Source organism: Vombatus ursinus, unplaced genomic scaffold (assembly GCF_900497805.2).
Source record: "Vombatus ursinus unplaced genomic scaffold, bare-nosed wombat genome assembly UNPS02011700.1, whole genome shotgun sequence".
In the NCBI taxonomy this organism is placed as follows: Eukaryota; Metazoa; Chordata; class Mammalia; order Diprotodontia; family Vombatidae; genus Vombatus; species Vombatus ursinus.
The window spans coordinates 8,172,145-8,195,933 of record NW_020951478.1 but is presented as its reverse complement, the minus strand read 5'-3'; the positions used below and the strand labels follow the sequence as shown (position 1 = coordinate 8,195,933).

At 38.4% G+C, this 23,789-nt stretch overlaps 1 protein-coding gene across 1 annotated transcript in view; it reads right to left on the bottom strand.

The window, feature by feature from the left end:
- The window catches only part of SPRYD7 (SPRY domain containing 7), a 29,553-nt gene that overhangs the window by 1,473 nt on the left and 4,291 nt on the right, over positions 1 to 23,789 (bottom strand). The window contains exons 3-4 of the mRNA XM_027856902.1: positions 18,752 to 18,918; positions 14,291 to 14,393 (exon numbers count right to left, since the gene is read on the bottom strand). Coding sequence (XP_027712703.1) covers positions 14,291 to 14,393; positions 18,752 to 18,918 — 270 coding nt within the window. The remainder of the gene's footprint in view (positions 1 to 14,290; positions 14,394 to 18,751; positions 18,919 to 23,789) is intronic.

Here is a 23,789-nt window from a genome sequence, read left to right as displayed (position 1 = left end):
CTAAAAACAAAAGGGTCCTTACTTTGTGAATCGTAGCTGGGTGAGTCTAATGTTCTAACATCTGTGGTAATGAACAGACAAGACATGGATAAAGGTAAAACAGGGAAAGTGACACAAAGGTGGGCAGGAGGGATTGGCAGCATTTTCAACCACATGAAAAGGTATGTGATGTGCAAACAGGAAAATCTGCCTTCTGCATAAATTAGAACTGAACATACTGCGAAGTCATTTGCATCCTGGTGGAGCTCTAAGCCCCAGGATTACATTTTCTACATGTTCCCTTTTGATATCTTCCCACACTTCTATCACTTTCACAGACAATAAAAATGAAGGAAATGAATTTCAAGATCGTACGTGGCTTATACTACATCTATTACTCAGAATGAGATACTAGTGGTAACAACTGAGGTGAATTATATATTATATTATACATACGTGTTAAAAATACTAAGCATTCACTTATAAACCACAGATGTTTCCACAATTTAGAGGGTATTCCCCCTCTTTTTAAAAACTGAAATAATTTATAATTTTTTTTAAAATGTCTACTATTATGTAAATTACTGTCACAAGTCACAGCTGCGTCACATTCACTGAGTTGGAATGGTTTTAGAACACAAAAAGGACTTCAATCAATCAGTATATATTGTCCACTTGTCTTTGACACACATTCAAGTCTAGCTGGAGAGACTGAGAAAGTTTACTTTCAAAAGTAAAACTCTGAGTTTTATTATAGAGAGTAGTTAGGATGAAGCAATTAAAATACTTTTTTCTTGGACAGAAAAACACATTTCAGTTTACATGGATGACAGACACATAAGGAAAAGTAGCAAGGTGAAGATGCTAGAGAGCTGGCCTTCGAGTCACTTAGACCTGGGTTCAAGTCTTAACCAACATATATTGGCTATCTGGCCTGAAGGAAGTCATTGAGCCTCTCAATCAATCAATTAACCAGCATTGATTAATGTTTACTATATACCAGAGAGGAGACAGCTGGGTGGCTCAGGGGATCATAAGTGGATCAAAAGCACAGGGCCTGCAGTCAGGAAGACCTGAGTTCAAATCCGGCCTCAGACACTTCCAAGGTGTGTGACCCTGGGCAAGTCACTTACCTTCTGTTTGCCTTAATCCACTAAATAAGGAAATAGCAAACCATTCCAGTATCTTTGCCAAGAAAATCTCATGGATAGTACGGTTCACAGGGTCACAAAGAGTTGGACATGACAGAACTGAACAAAAAAATGTACCAGATACTGTGCTAAACTCAAGGGATATAAAAAAAAAATTTTTATGGCAAAAATTGTCCCTGCCCTCAAGGGATTTATATTCTAACGAAGGGACAAAGCATACATAAATAGATATATATGTGTTACATACAGAGCTGATGGAAGGTGTGTTAAGAGGGGAAGGCACCAGTACGTGGGGGACCAGGAAAGGCCTCAGGCAGAAAGTTTAGCTTAGTCTTGAAGCAAAGCAGATATTCTAAGAGGTGGAGATGAGTAGGGAGAACACTGCAAACACAAGACGGCAGGCAGCTCAAAGGCACAGGAAGGAAACGGAGCATCGTGTGTGAGGAACAGAAAGCAGGGGAGTACAGATGGAAGATAGGAGTGAGTGGCTTTCTGTTGCTGCGAGGATCAAACACAAAAGCCTGCTGGATGTTCAGAGCCCCCTCCCACCTCTCCAGTCTTCTTAAACTCTACCCGCTCTCACATACCCTGGGATCCAGTGACCTTCACTTCCTCTGGTTGATTCCCCTGCCCAAAGTCTTTCCTTCCTCGTCCCCACCTCCTGGTTTCCCTGACTTCCTCAAGTCCCAGCTAAAATCCCACCTTCTACAGGAAGTGGTTCCCGATCCCCCTTAAACCTAGAACATTCCCTCTGAGATGACTTCCACTTATTTTTTCTATAGGTTGTCTGTCCATCGCTGTTTGCACATCTTCTTTCCTACTAGACTGTGAGCTCCTTGGGAGCAGGGACCATCTTTTGTCTTTCTTCGTATCCTCAATACTTGGCACAGTTACTGGCATACTGTGGTGCTTAATAAATGCTTACTAATTGACCTGAGGAAAATAATGGGTACAAAAAGCTTGGAAAGAGAGAAAGCAGTCAGGTTGTGAAGAACTTTAAATGTCAAACAGAGGGGTTTATATATGATCCCAGTGCAAAGAAGAGGCCACTGGAATTTACTGAGAGGGGCAGGGGGGTACGTGTGTGATGCAGCCAGACCTGTACTTTTAGACAAATCATTCTGGCAACTCTGTGAAGGATAGACTAGAGTGGGGAGTGGGGAGGCAGGGAGATCAGTCACAGAGCTCCTGAAATGCATGTTCTGAGCTCGGGTAGCAGCTGCGTGAGGGGAGAAAAGGGCAAGTATCCAGGAGACATGAAGAAAGAGACAGGATTTGGTAACTGACTGGACATGTGGGTAACAGTGAAGATTCAAGGATGACACTGAAGTGACTAGGGGGATGGCAGTGCCCTTAATATTAACAAAAGTTCAGAAAGGGGGTAGGGTTTAGGGGAAAACCAATGACAAGTGTTTAATAAATACCTACTATGTGTCAGGCATTGTGCCAAGTGCTTGGGGACATAGATACAACCAATGAAACAATGCCTATTCAGGAGTTTAAACTCTAATGGAAAAGACAAGGACATATATAAGCATAAAGAGAAAAAATGTAAAGAGAAAAACTACAAAGCAGTTTTAGGGGGAGGGCAGCAATGAAGAGACCAGGAAGCAGTTCCTGTAGAAGGTGTCTGAGCTGTATCTGGAAGGAACAGAGACACCGTAAGAGGTGGAGGTACACAGGGAATGCGGCCCAAGCATCCCAAGCTGGGGACAGCCAGTATAAAGCACTGAGACAGGGCTGGAGAGCTGTGTGAGGAACAGAGACAAGGCCAGCAGACCGGGGAGTACAAGGAGGCTGGATAATTGGTCGCAGAGAGGTGTGAAGGGCTTTCTTTAAAAGCTAAACAGAGTTTATGTTTATTTCCAGAGGCAACAGGGAGCTACCAGCGTTTACTGAATAAGAGAGTGCCATGGTCAGATCTCTACTTCACAAGCAACACTGTAAAGGATGGACTAAAGTGGGAAGAAACCTGAGGCCAATTACAAGGCCACTGCACTGGTTCAGCTGAGAGACGGCAAGTGCCTGGACTAGGATGGTAACTGTATTAGTAAAAAGAGGTCAGATGAGAGATGTTGGAGAGGTAGAAACAGCAAGATCTGACAATGTCTGGATACGTGAGGACTCAAGGGTAGCACCAAGATGACAAGCGTGGCAGACTGGAAAAAAGGTGATCCCTTTAACAAAAATACAAAATTTTGGAAAAGGGGTGGATTTGGGGGAAATATAAAGAATCCATCCTGTTTGGGACACGCTGAGTCTGAGACATTTCCAAGACATACTGTTTAAGATATGCGAGAGGCAGCTGGTGATGCAGGGTTGGTGCTTCAGGCAATTGTCTAAAAAGTTGCAGAACAGTTGCCAACGTGCATTGTAGGCATTTTCTCATTAGGTTCTCCCTGTCTCAAAGAAATTATCAGTCTAGACCTCCATTCCAAAAAAAGGACACCACAAAATCTTACTTCAAAAGCTCGTGATTTCATTGGCATGGGCACTTCAATACAAACAGACCATAGTACCTTTACATCTTAGTGAATACAAATGCCTTCTGAGTTTCTGTGGCCAAAGAAATCCATCCCCTGAGGGCAGTGGCTAGTCACTTGATGAGGAGCCTCTTGGCTCCTCACAGTCACACCCAATCCAGTCTGTCATTGGACCCTTCCACTTGAAGCTTTTCCACCCTGGTAAAACTTCAGGGCTTATGCTCTTCTTACATAACTGTCAATGACACAGAGCCATCCCTACCCCAAGATGAAGCCTTGTATCAGGGCTAACGGAGGATCAAATAATTACACATTTTTATCCCAACACAGCCAACCTAAGAAGCAGAATTTACAGCAGGGAAAAATTTATTCATTGTGATTGCTTATAAAATTAATTCTAAATGAACGATATCAGGTTTGCCTTCCCAGGTTAAGCATTCTGAATCTTAAATCACTTTCCTATCATACAAGCACATGGAGCTCTTGGGATGGAATTACTTTTGTGTTTCTCCAAAAGACAAGAAAAGTATTTCACACAAATCTAGTTTAAGCTCTCATTCTTGCACTCCAAAGACAAACGCTTTTGGACTGATTTTCAGAAGTAAGTTAAATTCACTGAAAACCTTTATTGGTGAAAAAAGACCAATGATAACTCTAGCTACTGAGTAAAGTACAAATATTCACTGTTCTGACCCATATGATGAAACATTTACATGTCACTATGCTTATTTCCGGTGACCTTGTCATTAAATTAATATAACTAAAAGTGTTAACTCGATAGACACTGCTCCAAAAATCTCTTAAAATGTTGTTTTCTTTATGGCCCTAATCTAACAGACTCAAAGGAACAGGATTATACAAACCACTCTTTTTGGAATTACTAGGTCCTATGCCACAAAAGCAAAAAAAAAAAAAAAAAAAAGTATATCTGATTTAAATTAATCCCACATAAAATGAAGATAAATATATAGTCAACTCTTAATTATCCAAGATAATAGGGGAAAGCATTAGTACAGGAAAAAAAAGTTTAAGTGTAAAATCTACTTGAGACTTTCTTTGCTTCATCTGAGAGATCAGATGAGAAGAAACCAGAGACAAAAAGCTTAGAAAAGCAGTCAAGGAAGGTCAAAGTGATTAATTCTAGCATTTTTCTTATTTCCTTTGATACAGGCTTTTTCTTGAGTTAGACACCAGTTAGCAATAATGCACTGGAAAAAAGGGACCATACTTGTACACAGTTTGGCAGGAAGCTGCACTGGTTCCATAAGACAGGGAAAATCCTACCTGAGAGAACAGAGACAAACAACGAAGTCCCAAGGGGTAGGTAACCAAGCAATCTGTCAAAAATCCGTGCATGGGTTATCTGCTGTTGACTGTATATGCGGTTGCTGCCTGTATGCTTAGCTGGGCCACAACAGTAAAATATTATCAACAAAGAAGGCAGAATCACCTCGATTCCAAAACATATCTGTATCACTAACTCTGCCTCATCCTTGATAATATTTTGTGGGCTGGCCTTCTCCAATTCCACAGTTCTAATCCTGTTCCTTACCACCACACATCTGGACTACTTGCTTACATCCAAATTATCCCTTTAAATGGCACTAAAGATATTTCCAAACATTACTTGTCTATAATTCTCTGAGTACCCTATTATGGCATTTAACCAGCTATTGCCTCGAATTAAAATTCTTCTTTATGAGCTTTAGGTCTTCTAACAACTGGACACTTTCTGATTTCTCTAAGCTGTCAATAATTTGGCCAGCCGCTATGATGTAAACCCAGTTGTTGGGCTCCAGACATGTTCCCCCATTCTCCCTTGGACTCCCATCTGTGCCTTTCCACCTGGGGGCGAGCATGGGGAATCTGGGCTGTTTTTTTCTCAGCTCTGATTCTCTGCCAGTACAAGTATGCTGAACTCCCCTTCTGTAACTTCTCAGCCTGCTACATATGGTGAACTGCAGAGAGCGAGTGTTCAAACAACATCTGTCATTGCGACTGGAAAATCCCATAAGGTCATTACGGATTTCAACAACAACAAAACAGGATTTCAAATCTGAAATTCCAAGAGCCTATGACTAAACATTCCCTCTCTTTACCTCCCTGTTAGAGATACACAGATTAATAAGGCCAAGATCTGATTCAAACTTGTTTTTAATATGTTGAGAAAAGGTACAAAACAGAAAAATAACAAAAGATCAGACTCCAAAATTATCATTAACTCATTTCTTTAAGGTTCCACATGTTAAGATTTATTTTCATTTCTATGTGTGGAGAAGTTTCTTGAAAACATCAATGATATTAAAAAAATTAAAGAATTATGCCTGAGACTGGAATTTTCCTACTTTTTTGGCACTGAATAAGGGCTTAAGACATTGACTGGTCTTAACAGCATGTCCTCTCTCATATAACAGTATAGTAATAACAAAATGTTCTTAAGCTAAAAGGTTGAAGGTTACTTCAAAGTTAATAAAACTAATATAAATCGGTGCAATTTTGTTTAACTATGTTAAGATACATTTTTACCTGACACGCTTAATATGCTAGTTAATAAACTAGTAGAGAAATTTATTATGTGTTCAATAAAGAACAGTAAGTATGCCACTATGTGATTCAGCAGGTGCTTACTATGGCACATGCCAGCTACTTTTCTAGGTGCTGGGAATATAAGCACAAAAAAGCTGCTCTCCAAGAAGTAAACAATTTACTGGGTGGAAGGGAGGGCGCAACACATATCGTTGATATATGTATAACAAATAAATGCAAAATAACTTGAAGCACAAGGTGGGGCTCTGTATGAAGGCAGAGAGGTGGAAATGGAATGTCATGTCTGGTAATGTCAAGCAGGGCAGTTTGGCTGGAATATATAATGTGTGAGAGATTGTGGGAAATCTGTCTGCAAAGAGAGGCTGGAGGCGAACAATCAAGGGCTTTCATGGCCAAATAGAGGAGTTTGTATTTTGTCCTAGAGACAGAGTGCACTGAAGCTTTTTCATCAGGAAGTGACACAGTAGGACCTACACTTTAGAAATATCAATTTGCAGCCCTGGGCAAGATGGGTTTGAGGGAGGGAAGAGCCCAATTAGAGGCTAATGGATAAGACCTGATGAGGGCTTATACTAAGGTATGGCCACAGGACTGGAAAAGGGCAGGTTTGGCAGATATCCTGGAGGCAGAATCCAAAGAACTTGTCAACTCTAACAATGACCAAATTTGTTATTTGAAGAATATGCAGGGGCAGCTAGGTGGTGCAGGGGATAGAGCACCGGCCCTGGAGTCAGGAAGACCTGAGTTCAAATCCAGTCTCAGACCAGATACTTGACACTTACTAGCTGTTGGGCAAGTCACTTAACCCCAACTGCCTCACCAAACCAAACAAAACAAAAGACAGAAAACAAAAAACAAACAAAAAAAGAATATGCACTCTTTGTACTACAATCACGGCACCAAAAGCTTTAAAATAAGCCTTCTGAAAACGCAGGTGGGGCGTCTATGTGCAGTTCTGTTTTTGATGAAGGTTCCTTTTTTTCTAATAAGTGGGCAATTAAAAATTTTTTAAAAAACTGACACAACAACAAAGCACAGGGCCTAGCACATAGGGTGCTTAATAAATGCTTGCTGACTGATTTACCTACTATCCAACCTGTTAATGCAGATGTCAGCTGATATTTAATTAGTGGTATATAACTGTTTCATAGGTTTTTACACAGAATTAGAGCTGGAAGCCATAGAATACATTCCTCTCATTTTACAAATGAGGAAAGTGAGGTCCAGGGTGGCTGACTTGCCCAGTGTCACACAGCTAGTCTGAGAAAGGATTTGAATCCAGGTCTTCGTGCCTCCAATGCCAGAGCTCTATCCCTGCCACACTGTGTCTCTTCATGACCATTCTAGGTAAGATTAAGAATTCTGAAATATCACCAGGCCAATAACTTAAATGTAAACTCTGTCTTTAGGAAAAACTTTGCAAAGAGATTTTCATTTAATCTACTTCTCTCTTAAAACACCCAATGAGACTGACAATCTGTATGGGAGTCATAGAGCTGAAGTTATATCTAACACACACACACACACAAAAACTCCAAAACAAAACAAAAAAACTCTCCAGGTCTCTTTTCAAGATGAAAGAGTGGGCTAAATTACTAACAGAGTAAGCCTTTGCTCTTCAAATCAGAAGGTTCAAGGGAGGATGCTGAGTGATTATTAATCACACTAATTTAATCTAATGAAGTAAAATTCTTTGTGAAGCACTGCTTACTTACACTATGATTCTGTTTCATCGAATTAAGGTAAAGCTTTATTTTTTTCCCCCGTTAATCCACTTGGCACCCCATACTTCCTTGCCTGGAATGCTGCCCTCCCTCCCTTCCCACCTTTTCCTTCACTGTATTCCCACTCATACTTCAAAGCCCAACCTAACATCGCTCCATCCAGGAAGCCTTCTTTGAGCTTCCTTCAAACGATCACAGACCGAGAGTCCGGAAAGGGACCTCAGATGCCACTGAGGTGAACCCCCCTAGATGAGAAAGCCGAGGTCCAGTGAGGGCAAGTGATGCCCAACGTCACACATGTACTTAGGATTAGAGGTGGGATTTGAGCCCTGGTCATTTGGCCTGTTTTGTAAAGTATTATGTGTGTGTCATATGCTGCTGCTAGACTTTAAGTTCCACAAGGGCAGGGTCCAGAGGCTAAAAAGAAAACCTTTGTATCTTACTGAGCATCCAGGATAACACTGTGCATAGTTTACAGTATATAAAACTTCGTCAAGTTTCTCAAATGGAACAGCAGTATAATTCACACAAGAACATGATAATTATGATAAATTTAGAGTTCCTGAGGAAGAAAAATTCAGATTATATTTTTAACATTGATTTTACTAACACTAAGTGAGAAAGGCACCAGGCCGTCTCCTTTGGGAGTTAGAAGACGAACCAGACAGTGTGTCTGTGCTCAGGAAGTCTACGGTCCCCTCAGGAGACATGGACCAGAAGAGAGCCATGAACAAAGTGCTGGGGAGGGTCAGAGAAGACAGAGAAGTTTCCAGTGAAAGGGCCCGGGGCAAGTTTTATGGAGGAGTTAGGATTCAAGCAAGAATGAATAGGATTTAATAGGCAGAAACAAAGAGAATGACATTTCTGAGGAAAGAAGTAGGTAAAGGCAAGGGCATGGGGAAATACTGAGTGAGTTCAGGGAAGACCAAGTAATTAGCTAATGTACAAGGTGTATGAAGAATAGGGTGAAATGATGCTGAAAAGTTAAGCTGAGATTTGAATGTTACTTTAAAGAATATGGACTCAAATTAACAATTATCAATTGGAAGTCACTGATGATTTTTGAGTAGGGAAATGACTTGGCCAAAGCTGTAGATGAAGAACTTTAATGTAGCAGTGGTGTGTATGATGAGCTGAGAGGGAAAGACTAGTTAGGGGATGACAACAATGGTCCAGTGAGAGTTGATGAGGACTAAACTACAGTTCAGGCAACATAGAGAAAAGTGAGGATGGAGCAAGGGACCAAAGAGATGAATCCTAGGATGCAGGCTGTCTGGATGGAGAGACCACAGTGGTTAGTGAGTGAAAAACACTATGAGGTTCTGAGCCTGAGGACTAGGAAAATGTCTTGTCTTAGTCACTTAAATAACAATAATATTAACCTTTATTAATGATTATTATTAAAACGGCTAAGATAAGACATTAAACACTGAGGAACTTTCACGTACATGGTTTCATCTGATCCTCAATAAAGTCCTATGAGGCAAGTGGAGGGAAACATCCTGATTTTACAAAGAGTGTGTGACAATGAAGTTCAGAGAAGTCTGATGACTTGTCCAAGGTTACACAACTAGGTTGCTGCAAAACACTATGTGAAACCTGGACTCATTATCTGCTATGAATTCTACACGCAGCACATGGAAAACACATCATGTATCTTTGCTGAAAAACTGTTATATTCTTTAAAATTAAGATGAATTCATATTCATTTCAACTTGTGTAACTGACCCTGGTTTTATTAGTATTCACTGTCAGGCCTTTTTATACACTTCTTATTTTCATAACTGGCCATGAAAAAAAGTACTTAGAATCAGTCCAAGGGGTTCAAAACGGCTTCCACCTTCTGAGATAACAAATATGGTACAAAAAAATGGGATGATGTGAGGCTGACATACTAGCTGAAATTGGTTAGTAGAAGAGGCCCAGCATCCGGAAAGGGGGAAGAACAGAGCTATTTTCACAGCTGATAGTCAGAGCCCTGATGGCCATGCTTTAAATGAGGAAAGAAGCAATTTCATTCGAGCCGATGATGACAGATAAGTCAAACACAGAATTAGAGGGAGGCAAAGCTAGAAAGGACTTCAGATATCATTAAACTGAATTACTTCATTTTACAGATCAGAAAACTGAGGCCCAAAAAAATTCAGTGATTTGTCCAAGGTCAGTGGAATAGAACTCAAGTTTCAAACGAAAGCTCCTTCCACTATTCTTTATTACCTCAACTTGTAAAACAGTGACAAAAAACTAACCACCCTAATAGTTTACTCACAGCACGCTTTATTGTTTCCTCAACCAGACGGCCCACTATAATATCTGACTTGGCTTTCATAACTAAGCCAAGAATTATGGGTTCAAAATGACAGTCATCAAGACTCTTGCAATCTTAAGAACTGCCTTTCAATGCCATAAGAAATAACACATTGCTAAGACCATGGTCCATCCTTCCCAGTATTCTCATGCAGCCAATGGCACCAAAGGACATGCAGGGAATGTGAGAGGGGAAAGGTTGAGGAGCATGGTAGTTTTCTCCCATTATTTTAACCTCAGAAGTTTAGGGACTCTCAGTCCTTCTGATGTTCACTTAACCTCCTGTAACTCTAAAATCCATGGTTCTAAAACCTTTTGGAACCAATCTGTGTTTCAAGTTTCACAAGGTACAATCCCTCCAATTTCACGATAACCTCAACTGATGTTGTTTAATTAATGACTATAGTTCATTTTAAAAACATTACCCATTTAAGATTATGGTTTCTATAACAGGGTTCCACCTCTAGTGCTGAATGGAAGGAAGGAATAAGGAAGAGACAAAGAGGCCGCTTTCTTTGCTGGTGTTTAAAAAAAAAATCCTGAGGCTCATATCCATACAGTCGACTTGTATCTTCCATCAATAATTCAGAGAAAGGATTGATGTGATGCTAAAGTTTTAAACTGTAGAAGAGAAGCCTTCTCGAGAGAGAGAGAGAGATTCCTAGCAAATTGATTTCTGAAAACTCAACAATGAATTATTTCAATGAGTTCTGGGCAGCACATTTTTGGAAGGACAATGGCAAGCTGGAATGATGAGACTGATAAGAATGTATCTGTCTGGTGTCTCTCAAATCTAATAAAATAGATTTAAAATGGAAACGATAGGAGAAGGGGAAAACTAGGCCCAAGGGAAGAGATACAATGAAGGATGAAGAGTAGGTGGGACACATGAAGTTCACAAGAGATAAAGAATCCCAGAAATCAGTCAGTATTAAAACAGTTGGCTTCAAACGTCTACACAGAAATGTAATGAGAGAAAGCAGGTCTTAAAGGAGTCAAATTTTATTTCACAAGTTCCACTGAAATTCAATGGAATGAAACCCATGACTGGACTACATATTCCTCTGGGTAAACGCACCTGAAAAAAGGCAGGGGTATTGTACATTTGGAATGTATATTAAATATATATTAAAGGATATTAAATCAAACCCAGGGACCAGGAAGGGGAAAACTTGGTGGAGAGCATTTAGATGAAGCTTAACAGAGGGAGAAACAGAAGCAATTTTGTCTTCACAGTATTCTACAGACTACTAGGACATAAAAGAGAAATGAAGGAATTATTTAGGAAACAGATCACATGTCTGACACAGAGGCATGATATAATAGTGATGGGGGGGCCTCAACTATTCACACATCTGCTGGAGCTCTGTCTCTGCTAAAAGTGTTTTTATTGATATATTTTTATCTTTCAAAAAGCAGAGGAAGCAACAAAGGGTAACACTATTTTGGATCTAATGCTCCCTAAAATGGAGAAACTGGATGGCTCTCTAGGATGCAGAAGGGGAAATGAGAGAGGGGGAAGTTTAGGCCATGTGGAAACAAAAGATATTAATTTTAAAAAGAGGAAGTTGTTGCCAGTCTATAAATAATGGGAACTTTGAGGGTAATCATTTCATCCTAAAGTTTGTGATAAAGGAGAGAAAAATCAGGCAAAGTCTCCCATGGAATCAACATTTTGGGAAAATGGATTTCATAGGTTAAGAGGAAGAACAGAGAATAAATGGATTAAAATTCTACAAGAGAAATTGGTGTAGGAGGGATGGAAAACTCTCAAGAATGAAATTCTGAAGACACAATGTGAAATAATACTGAGGAGGAAAAATGGGAGCTGTCTGAAAATACAAATATGGATGTATAGCAAACTCACCAACCAAATTAGATTTTTAAAAGATATGCACACCAGATAAAAGCTAGAGCAGATAACAGAGGATGAATTCATAAAATTATGAATGACATGGCCCTATAAAAATAATGCTAGGAATGCCAAAGCTCAGAATGAAGTGAACCTGGTGGGGAAAGCTGAGAATATGAAAGGACAGGTTTTCTCTTTTTAAGCCATAATGGGATAAATGGGGAAAAGGGACAGGTCTGATGCTTGGTGTGCTGATAACAAGAGAGAAAAGGCAGAGCTGTTCAACTCCTTATTTCCCTTACGTTGTTTCCAGAGGTAGCAGCCAGAACTGGTTGAGTCCATGGCAGATGGAAGATTGGAAAGAAATGGGGATATTCCACCTGGAGAAGAGAAGACTGGGAACACACACAAGACAGCTGTCCTCAAATATTTAAAGTTATCTTGTGTTAAAGAGATTACAGTTTTTCTGTGTGGCCTCAGAGGGCGATATTAGGAAATGCGTGGAAATTTCAAAGACGCAAAATTAGGCTTGAAGTCTAACAATTTCCTAACAATCAGAGCTATCCAAAAGTAAAGTGGGCTGCTTTGGGAGATGGCAAGTTGCCTCTCATTGGAAGTCTTCGAGCAAAGACTTGATCACTTGTTTCACTGTAGAGGGGATTCCTCTGATGGGTGTAGGATCAGTTAGAAGAATTTGGGAATGCTTGAAGGACTGCCGTAAAGAAAAGGAATTTACACTTAACTGGTTCAGCCTCAGAAGACAGAATGAGGGCTAATGAATAGCACTATAGGCAGGAAGCCTTCAGCTCAATAAAAGGTTGGATATGTCCTGTTTAAAACCAAAACGGGATGCCTCAGGAGCAGTGTGCACACTGATGTTGGAAGTTTTAAGGCTGAAGCTGGATGACCACTTGTTAGTGATAGGGTTCATGCTTCAGGAACGGGGTTATGATTCTAAAGCAAAAGAATTTTGAGGTATCCTTAAGTGCCTTTTTTATTTACTCCTCTCCCCCCTCACGTGTAAGTGAGAAAAGGGAGAAGGAAAGGGAAAGGGAAAGGGGGGAGAGATGAGGAGGGCGAGAGAGAGGCAGAAGGGGAAAGGGAGGGGATGGGAAAGGCAGAGGATGAGGAAAGAATGAGGAGGGGGAAGGGAAGGAGGAAAAAAGAGGGGAAAGGAGAAAAGAAAAGAATCCTTTACTCTGAGCACATTCTGAGGTCAAAGGAAGGACCGTAAATGCCTGGAGTGATGATGATGTTCCTGAACGCATGAAGTCTAGATAAGTAAGAAAGCCACATGCAGTACAGGGACAGTCACACTTGAAGAAATAGTGAACCCTATCTCCTAATTTCACTTCTGCTTGTCACCTCATGATCTACTGCAGTGAACCAAGAATCCAACAAGCTAAGCACAAAAACCAATTTCCCCTGCTATCAAATACAGAATAACCAATGTAATCTAACATTCAATTTCTTAGTTTCTCCAAGAAAAATTTATATACAGACTGTCCCAGAAGTCCTACTGATGTGAAAGCACAAAGATTTTTGGGACACCCTGTATTTATTCTCAAGGAGACTATTTGGTAATTACAGCCTTGTCTATGTGAAAGTCCCACCCCCAGTTCCAAAAAAAATCTTTGTTCTGAAGTTGTCCCAAATTACTGTGAAAATATTTTATCATTAGGTCCTGTAAAATGGCTGCTGTATTCTTCCTAATAATTTAACAAAATGCCTTTAGACTTTAAAAATAAGAAAAGATTATGAGGTATTAAATATGGGGATCTGATTATAAATTCAAGCACAATTATTGTACTTGGCAAATATTGTAGGAGAATTATCTATTTTTAATCTACAGAGAAAACAAATTTAGAAAAAATAAAATCCTTTAAATGCTTATCAAGATGTTCTACTGAATACTCTATACAACTCATACATATTAAATACAACTGTTACGCAAATTAATACAAATGCTGAAAAAGGGCAGGTAGGTGACAACTGACAGAGCACTGGGCCTAGAGTCAGGAAGACCTGATTTCAAATCTGGCCTCATTTACTAACTGTGTGACCCTGAGCAAGTCACTTAACTCTGTCTGTCTTAGTCCTCACCTGTAAAATGAGCTGGAGAAGGAAACGGCAAACCACTGGTATAGTTACCAAGAAAACCCCAAATACGGTCATGAAGAATTGGACGTGATTGAAACGACTGAATGACAACAAAAAGCTGAACGAAAAATGAGATTCTTAGCTTACCGTATACAACAGGATACACTGTCCCTCGTATACCTGATGCTGGACAGTGCATATTCTTTCCATTCAAATAAACATTCAATTCTACATGGTCATACGTAATACCCTAGGGAGTAAAGTAGAAATTTTTAAAGTCTTTTAATGCACAATATTTAATAAACTATAGCTCTAACAAGTATATCCTTTATAATCAAATTGAAAATGGTGGGATGTATTTTTGCATCATTACCACAAAAAAATGCATCTTCCAGAAAACACACGACATCTTTTGTTGGAGGGAGGCACAGAAATACAAAAAACTAGGCAAGAAAGAGTCACGTGACCAGAGAGCCTGTCACTAATGTTTTCATTAAGGATTAAAAAGTCTGAGAATAAATTTATCTACTTGAATAAAACAAGCTGATCACATTAAAACTGGTTTAAAACACAAAACAATCATAATAGTTATATCAAATATCCAGTTTAAATTGTAGCAAAGTAGCTATGTAACATGAATTTTTAGTGCTTTGTACTCTTAAAAATAACATATAAGTAATAAAGAAGTAGAGAGATCTTTTCTAATTCAAGCTGAAAATTAATCGCTTTCCATGCTTTCCATGATTTCCAGTGGTCAATACTCATTGTGGCTGTCACCATTGCAGTTTTATCACCTCTTCATGCTTTCAAAGCATCACAAATGCTGCTGGGCCCCTCAGTTTGTCCTACTAACACACACATTGATGCTTCTTTTTGCTCAGAGGCAATGTGGCGCAGTGGAAAGTGAAGGACACTAAGAGCCAGGGGAGATAGCTAAAACTCAACTTCAGACAATTCCTGCCTGTGTAGCCCAAGGCAAATCACTGACACGATTTTCTCATATGTATAATTTGGCTGATAATAACTGTACAACTTTCCTCATAAGGTGATCATGAAGAAAGTGCTCTGCAAAGTCTAAAACATCAGATAAAAGTGAATTAAAATTATGAACACCGGATCAGAGTTTTAGAACTGGAAGGCACCTCAGAGGCCATTTAGTCCAACATTTAAGGAAACTGAGGCCAAGGGAGGTGCCCAGAGTCATACAGGTAGCAAATACAAGAGCTGGGATTTGAACTCAGGTCTTTTGAAATTAGTATTAGTTTCAAAAAGATCAGCTCTATTACAAAGCTTATGTGGTTCAAAGTAAGCTGGGAAAATTCTAAAGCTATAAAGAGAAAAAGCAAGAATTGCCTAGAAGATGAGAGGAAAAAATTAAACTTTATCTTAAATCCTGTTTCCAGAAAAACTAAAATCATAGGAGTAACTAAAAAGTATTTTCTTCTAACTAAATTCATTTAAAATGATGCACATAAAAGGGATATTTTTTATGACTACCTGATAAATGCAGATAAAGTACATTTGCTGGGAAAAAAGTCTTAGCTTTTTTCAAAATCCTTATGCTTCCTTTAAATGTTTCTTTTATTAAAAGTTTTTACAAGTTATGTTCTTATTAGCATGAATGTCTTGTAATTGGAAAGAGGTGCTGGTCCTTTTAAAAGAAAGAGGTATGGTCTCCTTTAAAAACAAGTCATTTATCTCCTCTGGAGAGAAGAACTAATTGATAAAGGACCAACTGTCTTCCGAACATAAATACCAGATGGGAGTCGGTACAGGAATGGAAATCTGCTTGGCAAACCACGAGAAAGAACCCTCACCGTGGAGCCTCATGGCCTTTCTCTCTAAATTACACATTGGCAGTTGTCTTGTGGGGCTGCCTAAGGGGAAGCCTATGGAGGGTGCCCTACAGCACCAGGAGCTGATGCCATGGCCCCACCTACCTTCTGCCTCATCCAGACCATATACCAAGGACTAGCAGCCAGAGGAAAAGTATACTGTGACTTTTGCCACCCCTGGAATTTGCTTCTGGAATCTAACTCCAAGTGAAGATGATCAAAGTATGGTAGAAAGAAGTGTTATTACTCAAATCTTAGAGCAAGCAGTGACTGCTTAGTGAAAAATGTACTTAATTGTATCTCAGTACTATACTGAGAATGTATTAAATTTTACTCTATTTTGCATATAACCTATTTAAATGTGATTAATTAGTAGTAGTAATTAGATACCCAATCACATTTAACTTTTTTTCATAAAGAATTCTACTTTTAAATAAAAAGCATAATTGAATAGAAAAGTACACTATTCTTTTCACAGGTGTAAGAAGCCTAGCTGTTTAGAATGAGGTCATAACAAAACCACTGTCCACATGGTGGCAGCACTGCCTAACTGTAGGCAAAGTAACTAAGAAGAAATAAACAGAATCTGAGGAGCTGGCCTCACAAACCCAAGTTTATAAAGTGAGAACAAATATCACAACACCAAAGGAAAATGGGGGATAAGAAGGTGAGAAATGTATTTCTGAGTCTAAGCCAATTCTTCTAAAAAACTGTTACTATGATTATTTTTCAATTAACAAGAATTTATTTACTCTCTCTCTCACTTCTCCCCCAAATAAAAACAAACCCTCTGTATTTATCTAAATCAGTTCTCGGTCTATAAGCATTTTGACACTGACACCACTGACAAAAAACAGCTCCACTCCATATGTTTCAGATTCATCATTGATTACACAGAGATTTTTGGTGAAAATTTTACATAAATGCAAATTATAAATGAAATTGAAAATGCGTTTTAAAAATAAAAAATAAATACTCTTGAAAATTATATACAAGACAGAAATCAATATACCTAAGGAACTTCACCTTGAATGGCTATAGGAGAGGTCTTAAGGATTGAACACTGTAGAAATAAATTTCTGAAATTCATTTGGCCAGATACAGAAAGCTCAGTTTTCCTGAACCTGATAAAGAACAGAGTACATAAGCTAAAACGCTGTCCACATATGAAAATGCTTTTCTGGTCCTGCAATCCATTCTACTTTTCCTACGCTACCGTCGGCAATTTGGTAAAATTTGTTCTTAACTATTACAAACGTTTAGGCTGTGAAGATGAAGTCACCCTAACATGGAAGGATAACAAGTAACAAATGTTTTACTCTAATTCCTTGACCCTTCACACACTTCATCTTCATTGGTCCTCCTTTTATCCAAACTGGCACAAAAGCTCAAGGTCTGATTTGATCATATTGATTGGCTCACTAATGGCAGGTTAAATCTGGCAGTCTGTGATGTCAGTCAGCACAGCTTCAGAACTCGACTTTTCATGGCAAGGGAGTAAAGACAGGAGGGCAAAACCAAGTTAAGGATGAGGTTCAATGAGTCAACAAAGAAAAACATTTGTTACTTATTACCCTTTCTTATGTTTTAACTTCATCTTTGTAGTCTAAACAGGTTGACAGTATCCATTTAACTTCAAGACTGTCTCCTAAAAAATAATCAATTGAGAAAGGATGTTCCATGCTGTGGACATCTGGCAATGATCTAAATAAATGAAACCCAAACACAGAACCAATTACTGTATAAGATTTAAATGGGGAAATTGGGAAAAGTAGATATTTAGAAATAGTTAAAACCTTCCATTTCTTTTTAAAAAAAAAAAATTTCTTCCACTTTTTTCTTTAAAAAAAGAATTTCAAAGCCTTTATAAGGCTTAAAAACAGCTTTCACTTAACAGCAAAATGGAGGAAACAGCATCTACCCTAAACTGGTTTCCATACTTTGCTCTTCTTAGATTTACTTTACTGTACTGCCTTTGCTGTAAACTTTGCCTCGTTTACTAAATGTTTCTATCAAGCTAATATTTATGACTGTAGTAGAGCACAAAATACAAGGATGGTCTTAAATCTTTTCTAAATACAGGTGTCCCTGCTCTAGGAAGTCTGCTCCTAATAGCTCCAAACTATAAAACAATCTATACCAAATATTAACAAGAAATAGTTGTAAAGGAGAGAAAACAGTAACAACAGTAAATAGTTTGAGTCTCTATTTGCAACAAAACAATCCTACATATAGTCAAGTTTTGAAATCACAATTCTATGTCTTTACACAATTCTGAAAGTTTGATGAAGGGAATTTTAATCCCATGAAGATCAATTTCTCTGGTAAACTAGTATGATTCTCTAAAAGATGGTAATTAAGCAAATTAAATGAAATCTTGTATGTGCAAATTAAGCAAAATCATATAAATATTTCTTAAACAAGTTCCCATTCTCAGAAGTACTTATATAACACCCTAACACAAGGGTGCATGATCTTTGTAAAATCTTATGGCAAGATTTTGCTCCTTTCCTTCTGCCACTGATCCTCCCAAACAGGGAGCAGTTTGTACCAGTGACTCATGGCCAAGAGTAATCTTAAAGGCAACAGGGTAAGGTTAGCAGGAGAAGAGTAAACAGTACAGTTACTATTTCTGGCACAGGTGCCATAGGTTGCTAGCCCCTATCATGGAGTACTGGCATTCAAATATAATCTCCTCAGAAAAAAATATGAACCATCTTAAAAGTAATCCAAATATAATTATTTTGAAAACAAATTTCTTAAGGAAACTCACCACTACATCTCCCTCCTGTGGAAGATTGTTTGCAGGCAACCTATTCTTTTCCTCATTGTTGTGGTAGAGGGCTCCGTCATTCCTCATCACAAGGCTATGAACATCTCGGCCAAGTGGAATCTGATTCAAATTAACTTTCTGAGTTGCAACTCCAATGCCCCAGATCCCTAAGAACATAATAATGGAAATAAGTCAATGAACTGAAAAATAAAAATGTGGAAATGGGTCAAATTTTCAGGTGCACTCATTCTGAAAGAAATAATATATTGAAAAATTAAACAATATATTATCTCAATAAATCTCAAGTATCAATAAACCTATTCACTAAAAAAAAAAAAATCAGAAAAAAAATCCTTGTATTGTGGTTAAAGACAATGGTTTTCAACCTTTCAGTTTAAAATAATTCTGCAGACTTCCACGATAGTACCAGCACCTACACTACATATAATATTAGAACTAAAACAAAGATCAAAATGATGATGCTCAACTTTTTATGGTAGCAAAGAACTGGAAACAGTGTTTGTCCACTGACTGAGAAATGGTTAAAAAGTTTTCTGGCATATAAATATGATAGAATAGTACAGAACTGTAAGAAATTACGAATATGAAGAATATACATGGAGAGTTATATTAATTGAAATGAAGACAGCAGAAATAAGGAAACAATATATATAATCACTCAATGAACACAATAATGTAAATGCAAAGAACAACAAAATATTTCAAATGAATGTTGTAAAATTATAATGAACAAGAAGCTTAACTCTAAAGAAGAGACAGAAGAATGCATCTCCCTTCTTTCTTCGTAAAGGCAGAGGACTGTGAGTGTCAAACACTTTATGTAATGTGGATGCTTTTATTGAACTTTTTTTCTTCTTTTCTTCTTTTTTGTTTTTAACCAGGGATAGCATTTGGGGAGATGGAAAGAAACGTACTAGGAAATGAGGTAGATGTAAAAATAAACTGTATCATTGAAAATTTGAGTTAAAACAAAAGATAATGCTGAATTCTTACATAGCTTTGAAAATTCCTCACAATAATTCTGAGGGCCCCATGGCTCCATGGCCAACAGATTCAGAACCAATGGTCTAGTAAGTGTAACCACACATTTAGACCAGTTAAAAAACAAACCTGGAATTGTTTCAAGCTCTGCCTCTCTAATCCTCAGTTCTCCTGTCTCACCTTCTCCTACTGTATATAGTAAAATAATGTTTGCCAGCCATCATATTATCATCTTACCACTGAAATCAAACCCCAATGCTTCACTGCATCAGAGAGGTAACTGAATTTTTAAACACTAAGCACATGCTCTCTTAGCCAGGTCTACCAAACTGGCATGGACCAGTAAAGGATTTTATGTCTACAATCTATGAATCAACCTCAATTTGGAGAAGCTCAAAAAGCCAGAAGGCTGGAGACAGGTTTTTTACAGCCACAGCAAGGCACAAAGGGTATCTATGGCAATTTATGGGCAGAGTTACACCTGTGTCAGGTCAGAGCACTCAGTGAACAAAACCACAAATGCTTAGAGTATTGAAATTAGTATTAATATACCAGGAGGAGGTGAATGAATAACAAAGTTTATGTGGCATGGAATTGGACCTATCACCTTGAATGTAACTGAGTTATGTGATATCTAAATACGTACTGAATATTTGCAAAATAAATCTTAACTTCAAGTAAGTAAAAGGCATTTTGGAGCTAGGTGACGCCAAGATGGTGTAAAGGCAAGGACTAGCCTGAGCTTTCCCAAATTCCCCTCTAAACAACTTTAAAATAACACCTTACAGTAGATTCTACAGTAGCAGAACCAACAAAAGGACTGGGTGAAACAATTTTCCAGCCTAAGACAACTTGGAAAGTCAGCAAGAAAGGTCTTCTCACTGGGGTGAGTGGTGAACTGTCCAGCACAGGCCACCCCTGGCAAGACAGCAGTAGGCTCTGGGGGCAACTGAGCCCTGGAGCCCTCAGCCCATAGATAGAAAGGGAGACTGACAACTGGTCAGACGGAGATTACAGGAGACCCTTTGCTGGTACTGGGTGCAGGACTGTCACACTGCCCATATGCAGTTCCAGATCATAGTCCCAGGGGGAGGAGGAACATTAGCAAAAGTGAGGACCCTCGACTCGGTCCAGAGTGAAAAGAGGACTTGTGGTTGTTCACAGACCAAAGAACAGGCCAGAAGAGCAGTAAGCACACCTCTCCTTAGATCATACTATCTTGGAAAAACCACAAAATTACAGATCCCCAGAGCTAGCTCTGAAAACAGCAGCACAAAAAACCTTAAATTTGGGATAGTGCCCCCTACATACTGGGAGCAGAGTTCAACTTTAATATAAAGCTCAAAGTCAAGAAACAGGCTGAAAAAATGAGCAAACAACAAAAAAAGAACATGACTATAGAAAGTTACTATGGTGACAAGGAAGATCAAGACACAAACTCAACAGAAAACAACGAAGTCAAAATAGCAACATGCAAAGTCTCAAAAAAAAATGTGGATTGATCATGGGCCCAAAAAGAATCTCTGAAGGCGCTCAAAAAAGATTTTAAAAATCAAATAAGAGAGCTAGAGGAAAAACTTGGAAAAGAAATGAGAGTGATGTAAGAAAATTATGAGAAGAAAGTCAAGGGGTTAGAAGAACAAGAAAATGCTGAAGAAAATAATACCTAAAAAAAACAGAATTGGCCAAATGGTGAAAGAGGTACAAAAATTCATTGAAGAAAAGAACTTAAAAAGTAGAACTGGCCAAATGGAAAAGGAGACACAAAGCTCAGTGAAGAAAATAATTCCTTAAAAAGCAGAATTGGGTAACTGGAAGCTGAAGATTCCATGAGACACCAAGAAACAACAAAACAAAATCAAAAGAATTACAAAACAGAAGAAAATGTGAACTACCCCATTGGAAAAACAAATAGAAAATAGATTGAGGAGAGATAATTTAAGAATTATTGAACTACCAGAAAGCCTAGATTAAAAAAAAAAAGCGCCTGGACCTCATCTTTCAAGAAATTGTCAAGGATAACCTGGAACCAGAGGGTAAAACAGAATTGAAAGAATCCACCAATCACCTCCTGAAAGAGATCCCAAAAGGAAAATTCTCAAGAACATTATAGTCAAATTCCAGAGCCCCCAGATCAAGGAGAAAATACTGTAAGCAGCCAGAAAGAAATAATTCAAAAACTGTGGAACCACAGTCAGGATAACACTGACTTCTACCCTAAAGGATCAGAGGGCTTGGAATATGATATTCTGGAAGGCAAAGGAGTTAGAATTACAACCAAGAATCACTTACCCAGTAAAAGGTGAAAATGTTTACATTTCTTGATGGGAAGATGATACCTGTAACACCTAAGAACTTCATAATTACTAGGGCAGTTAGGAGTACATATAGACAGAGGTCACAGATGTGAATTGACTGTGACAGGACGATATACAAAAAAACAAAATTAAGGGGTAAGAAAGAGGGATACACTAGGAGAAGAGGGAAGAGAAAGGCATAATGGGGTAAATTATTGCACATAAAGGAAGCACAAAAGAGTTTTTACAGTGGAAGAAAAGATGAGGGGGTGGGGAGGCAATGCTTGAACCTTACTGTCATTGGAATTATCTGAAAGAGGAAATAATACACACACTCACACTCAGATTTGGAAATCTTTCTTACTCTACAAGGAAGTAAAAGAGGACAGGAGAGGGAAAAAGAGAAGGAGGGGGCCTGACAAAGGGTGGACTGGGGAAGGCGGTGGTCAGAAGCAAAACACTTTTGAGGAGAGATAGGGCAAAAGGAGAAAGAGAAGCATAAAGGGAGGGAGGGGAAGGGAATAGGATAGAGGGAAATATAGTTAGTAATCATAACTGTGAAATGTGAATGGGATGAACTCACCCATAAAACAGAAGTGGACAGCAGAGCGGATTAAAAACCAGAATCCTACAACATACTATTTACAAAAAAAACCTTAAAACAGAAAGACACACACAGAGTTTAAATAAGGGGCTAGAGTAGAATCTGTTTTGCTTCAGCTTAAGTAAAAAAAAGTAGGGGTGGCGATCATAATCTCAGACAAAGCAAAAACAAAAATAGATCTAATTAAAAGAAATAAGTAAGGAGTAAAAGCCATTTTGGCACGAGCAGCCAAGTGACAAAACAAAAACTAAAAAAGAGACGATGTCTAGATTTAGATTTATTTTATACACTCTAAGAATTCCTTATTTTATCGGGACACTGTTGATGGAGTTGTGAACTGATGGAGTTGTGAACTGATTCAACCATTCTGGAGAATAATTCAGAAGTAGGCCCAGAGGGCTATAAAGCCATGCACACCCTTTGATCCAACAATACCACTACTAGGTCTGTATGACATGAAAAAAGTGAAAAGAACCTATTTGTACAAAAATATCTATAGCAGCTCTTTTTGTGGTGGCAGAGATTTGGAAATTGAGGGGATGCCCATCAACTGGGGAATGGCTCAACAAGTTTTGGTATACGATTGTGACGGAATACTATTGTGCTATAAGAAATAATGAGCAGGATGCTTTCAGAAAAACCTGGGAAGATTTACATGAACTGATGCAACGTGAAATGAGCAGAACCAGGAGAACAATCTACACAGTAATAGCAATATTGTACAATGATCAACCATGAAAGACTTAGCTATTCTCAGCAACACAAATAGCCAAGATAATCCCAAAGCACTTGTGATGAAAAATGTTATCCATGTCTAGAGAAAGAACTCGTGGAATTTAAATTCAGATCAAAGCATGCTTTTTTACTTTATTTTTTGTGTGGGGGTTTTTTTTGGGGGGGGTCTGTATTTTTTTTTCACAACATGACTAATATGGAAATATGTTTTATAAGATGTATATAACCTACATCAAATTGCTTGCCTTTTCAATAAGGTGGGATGGGAGAGAGGGAGTTTGGAAATCAAAATTTAAAAAAAAAACATTAAAAGTTGTTTTTACATGTAATTGGAAAAAAATAAAATTTTTAAAATAAAAAAAGAATTCTATATTTTAAAATAACTTTTGAAAACAAACAT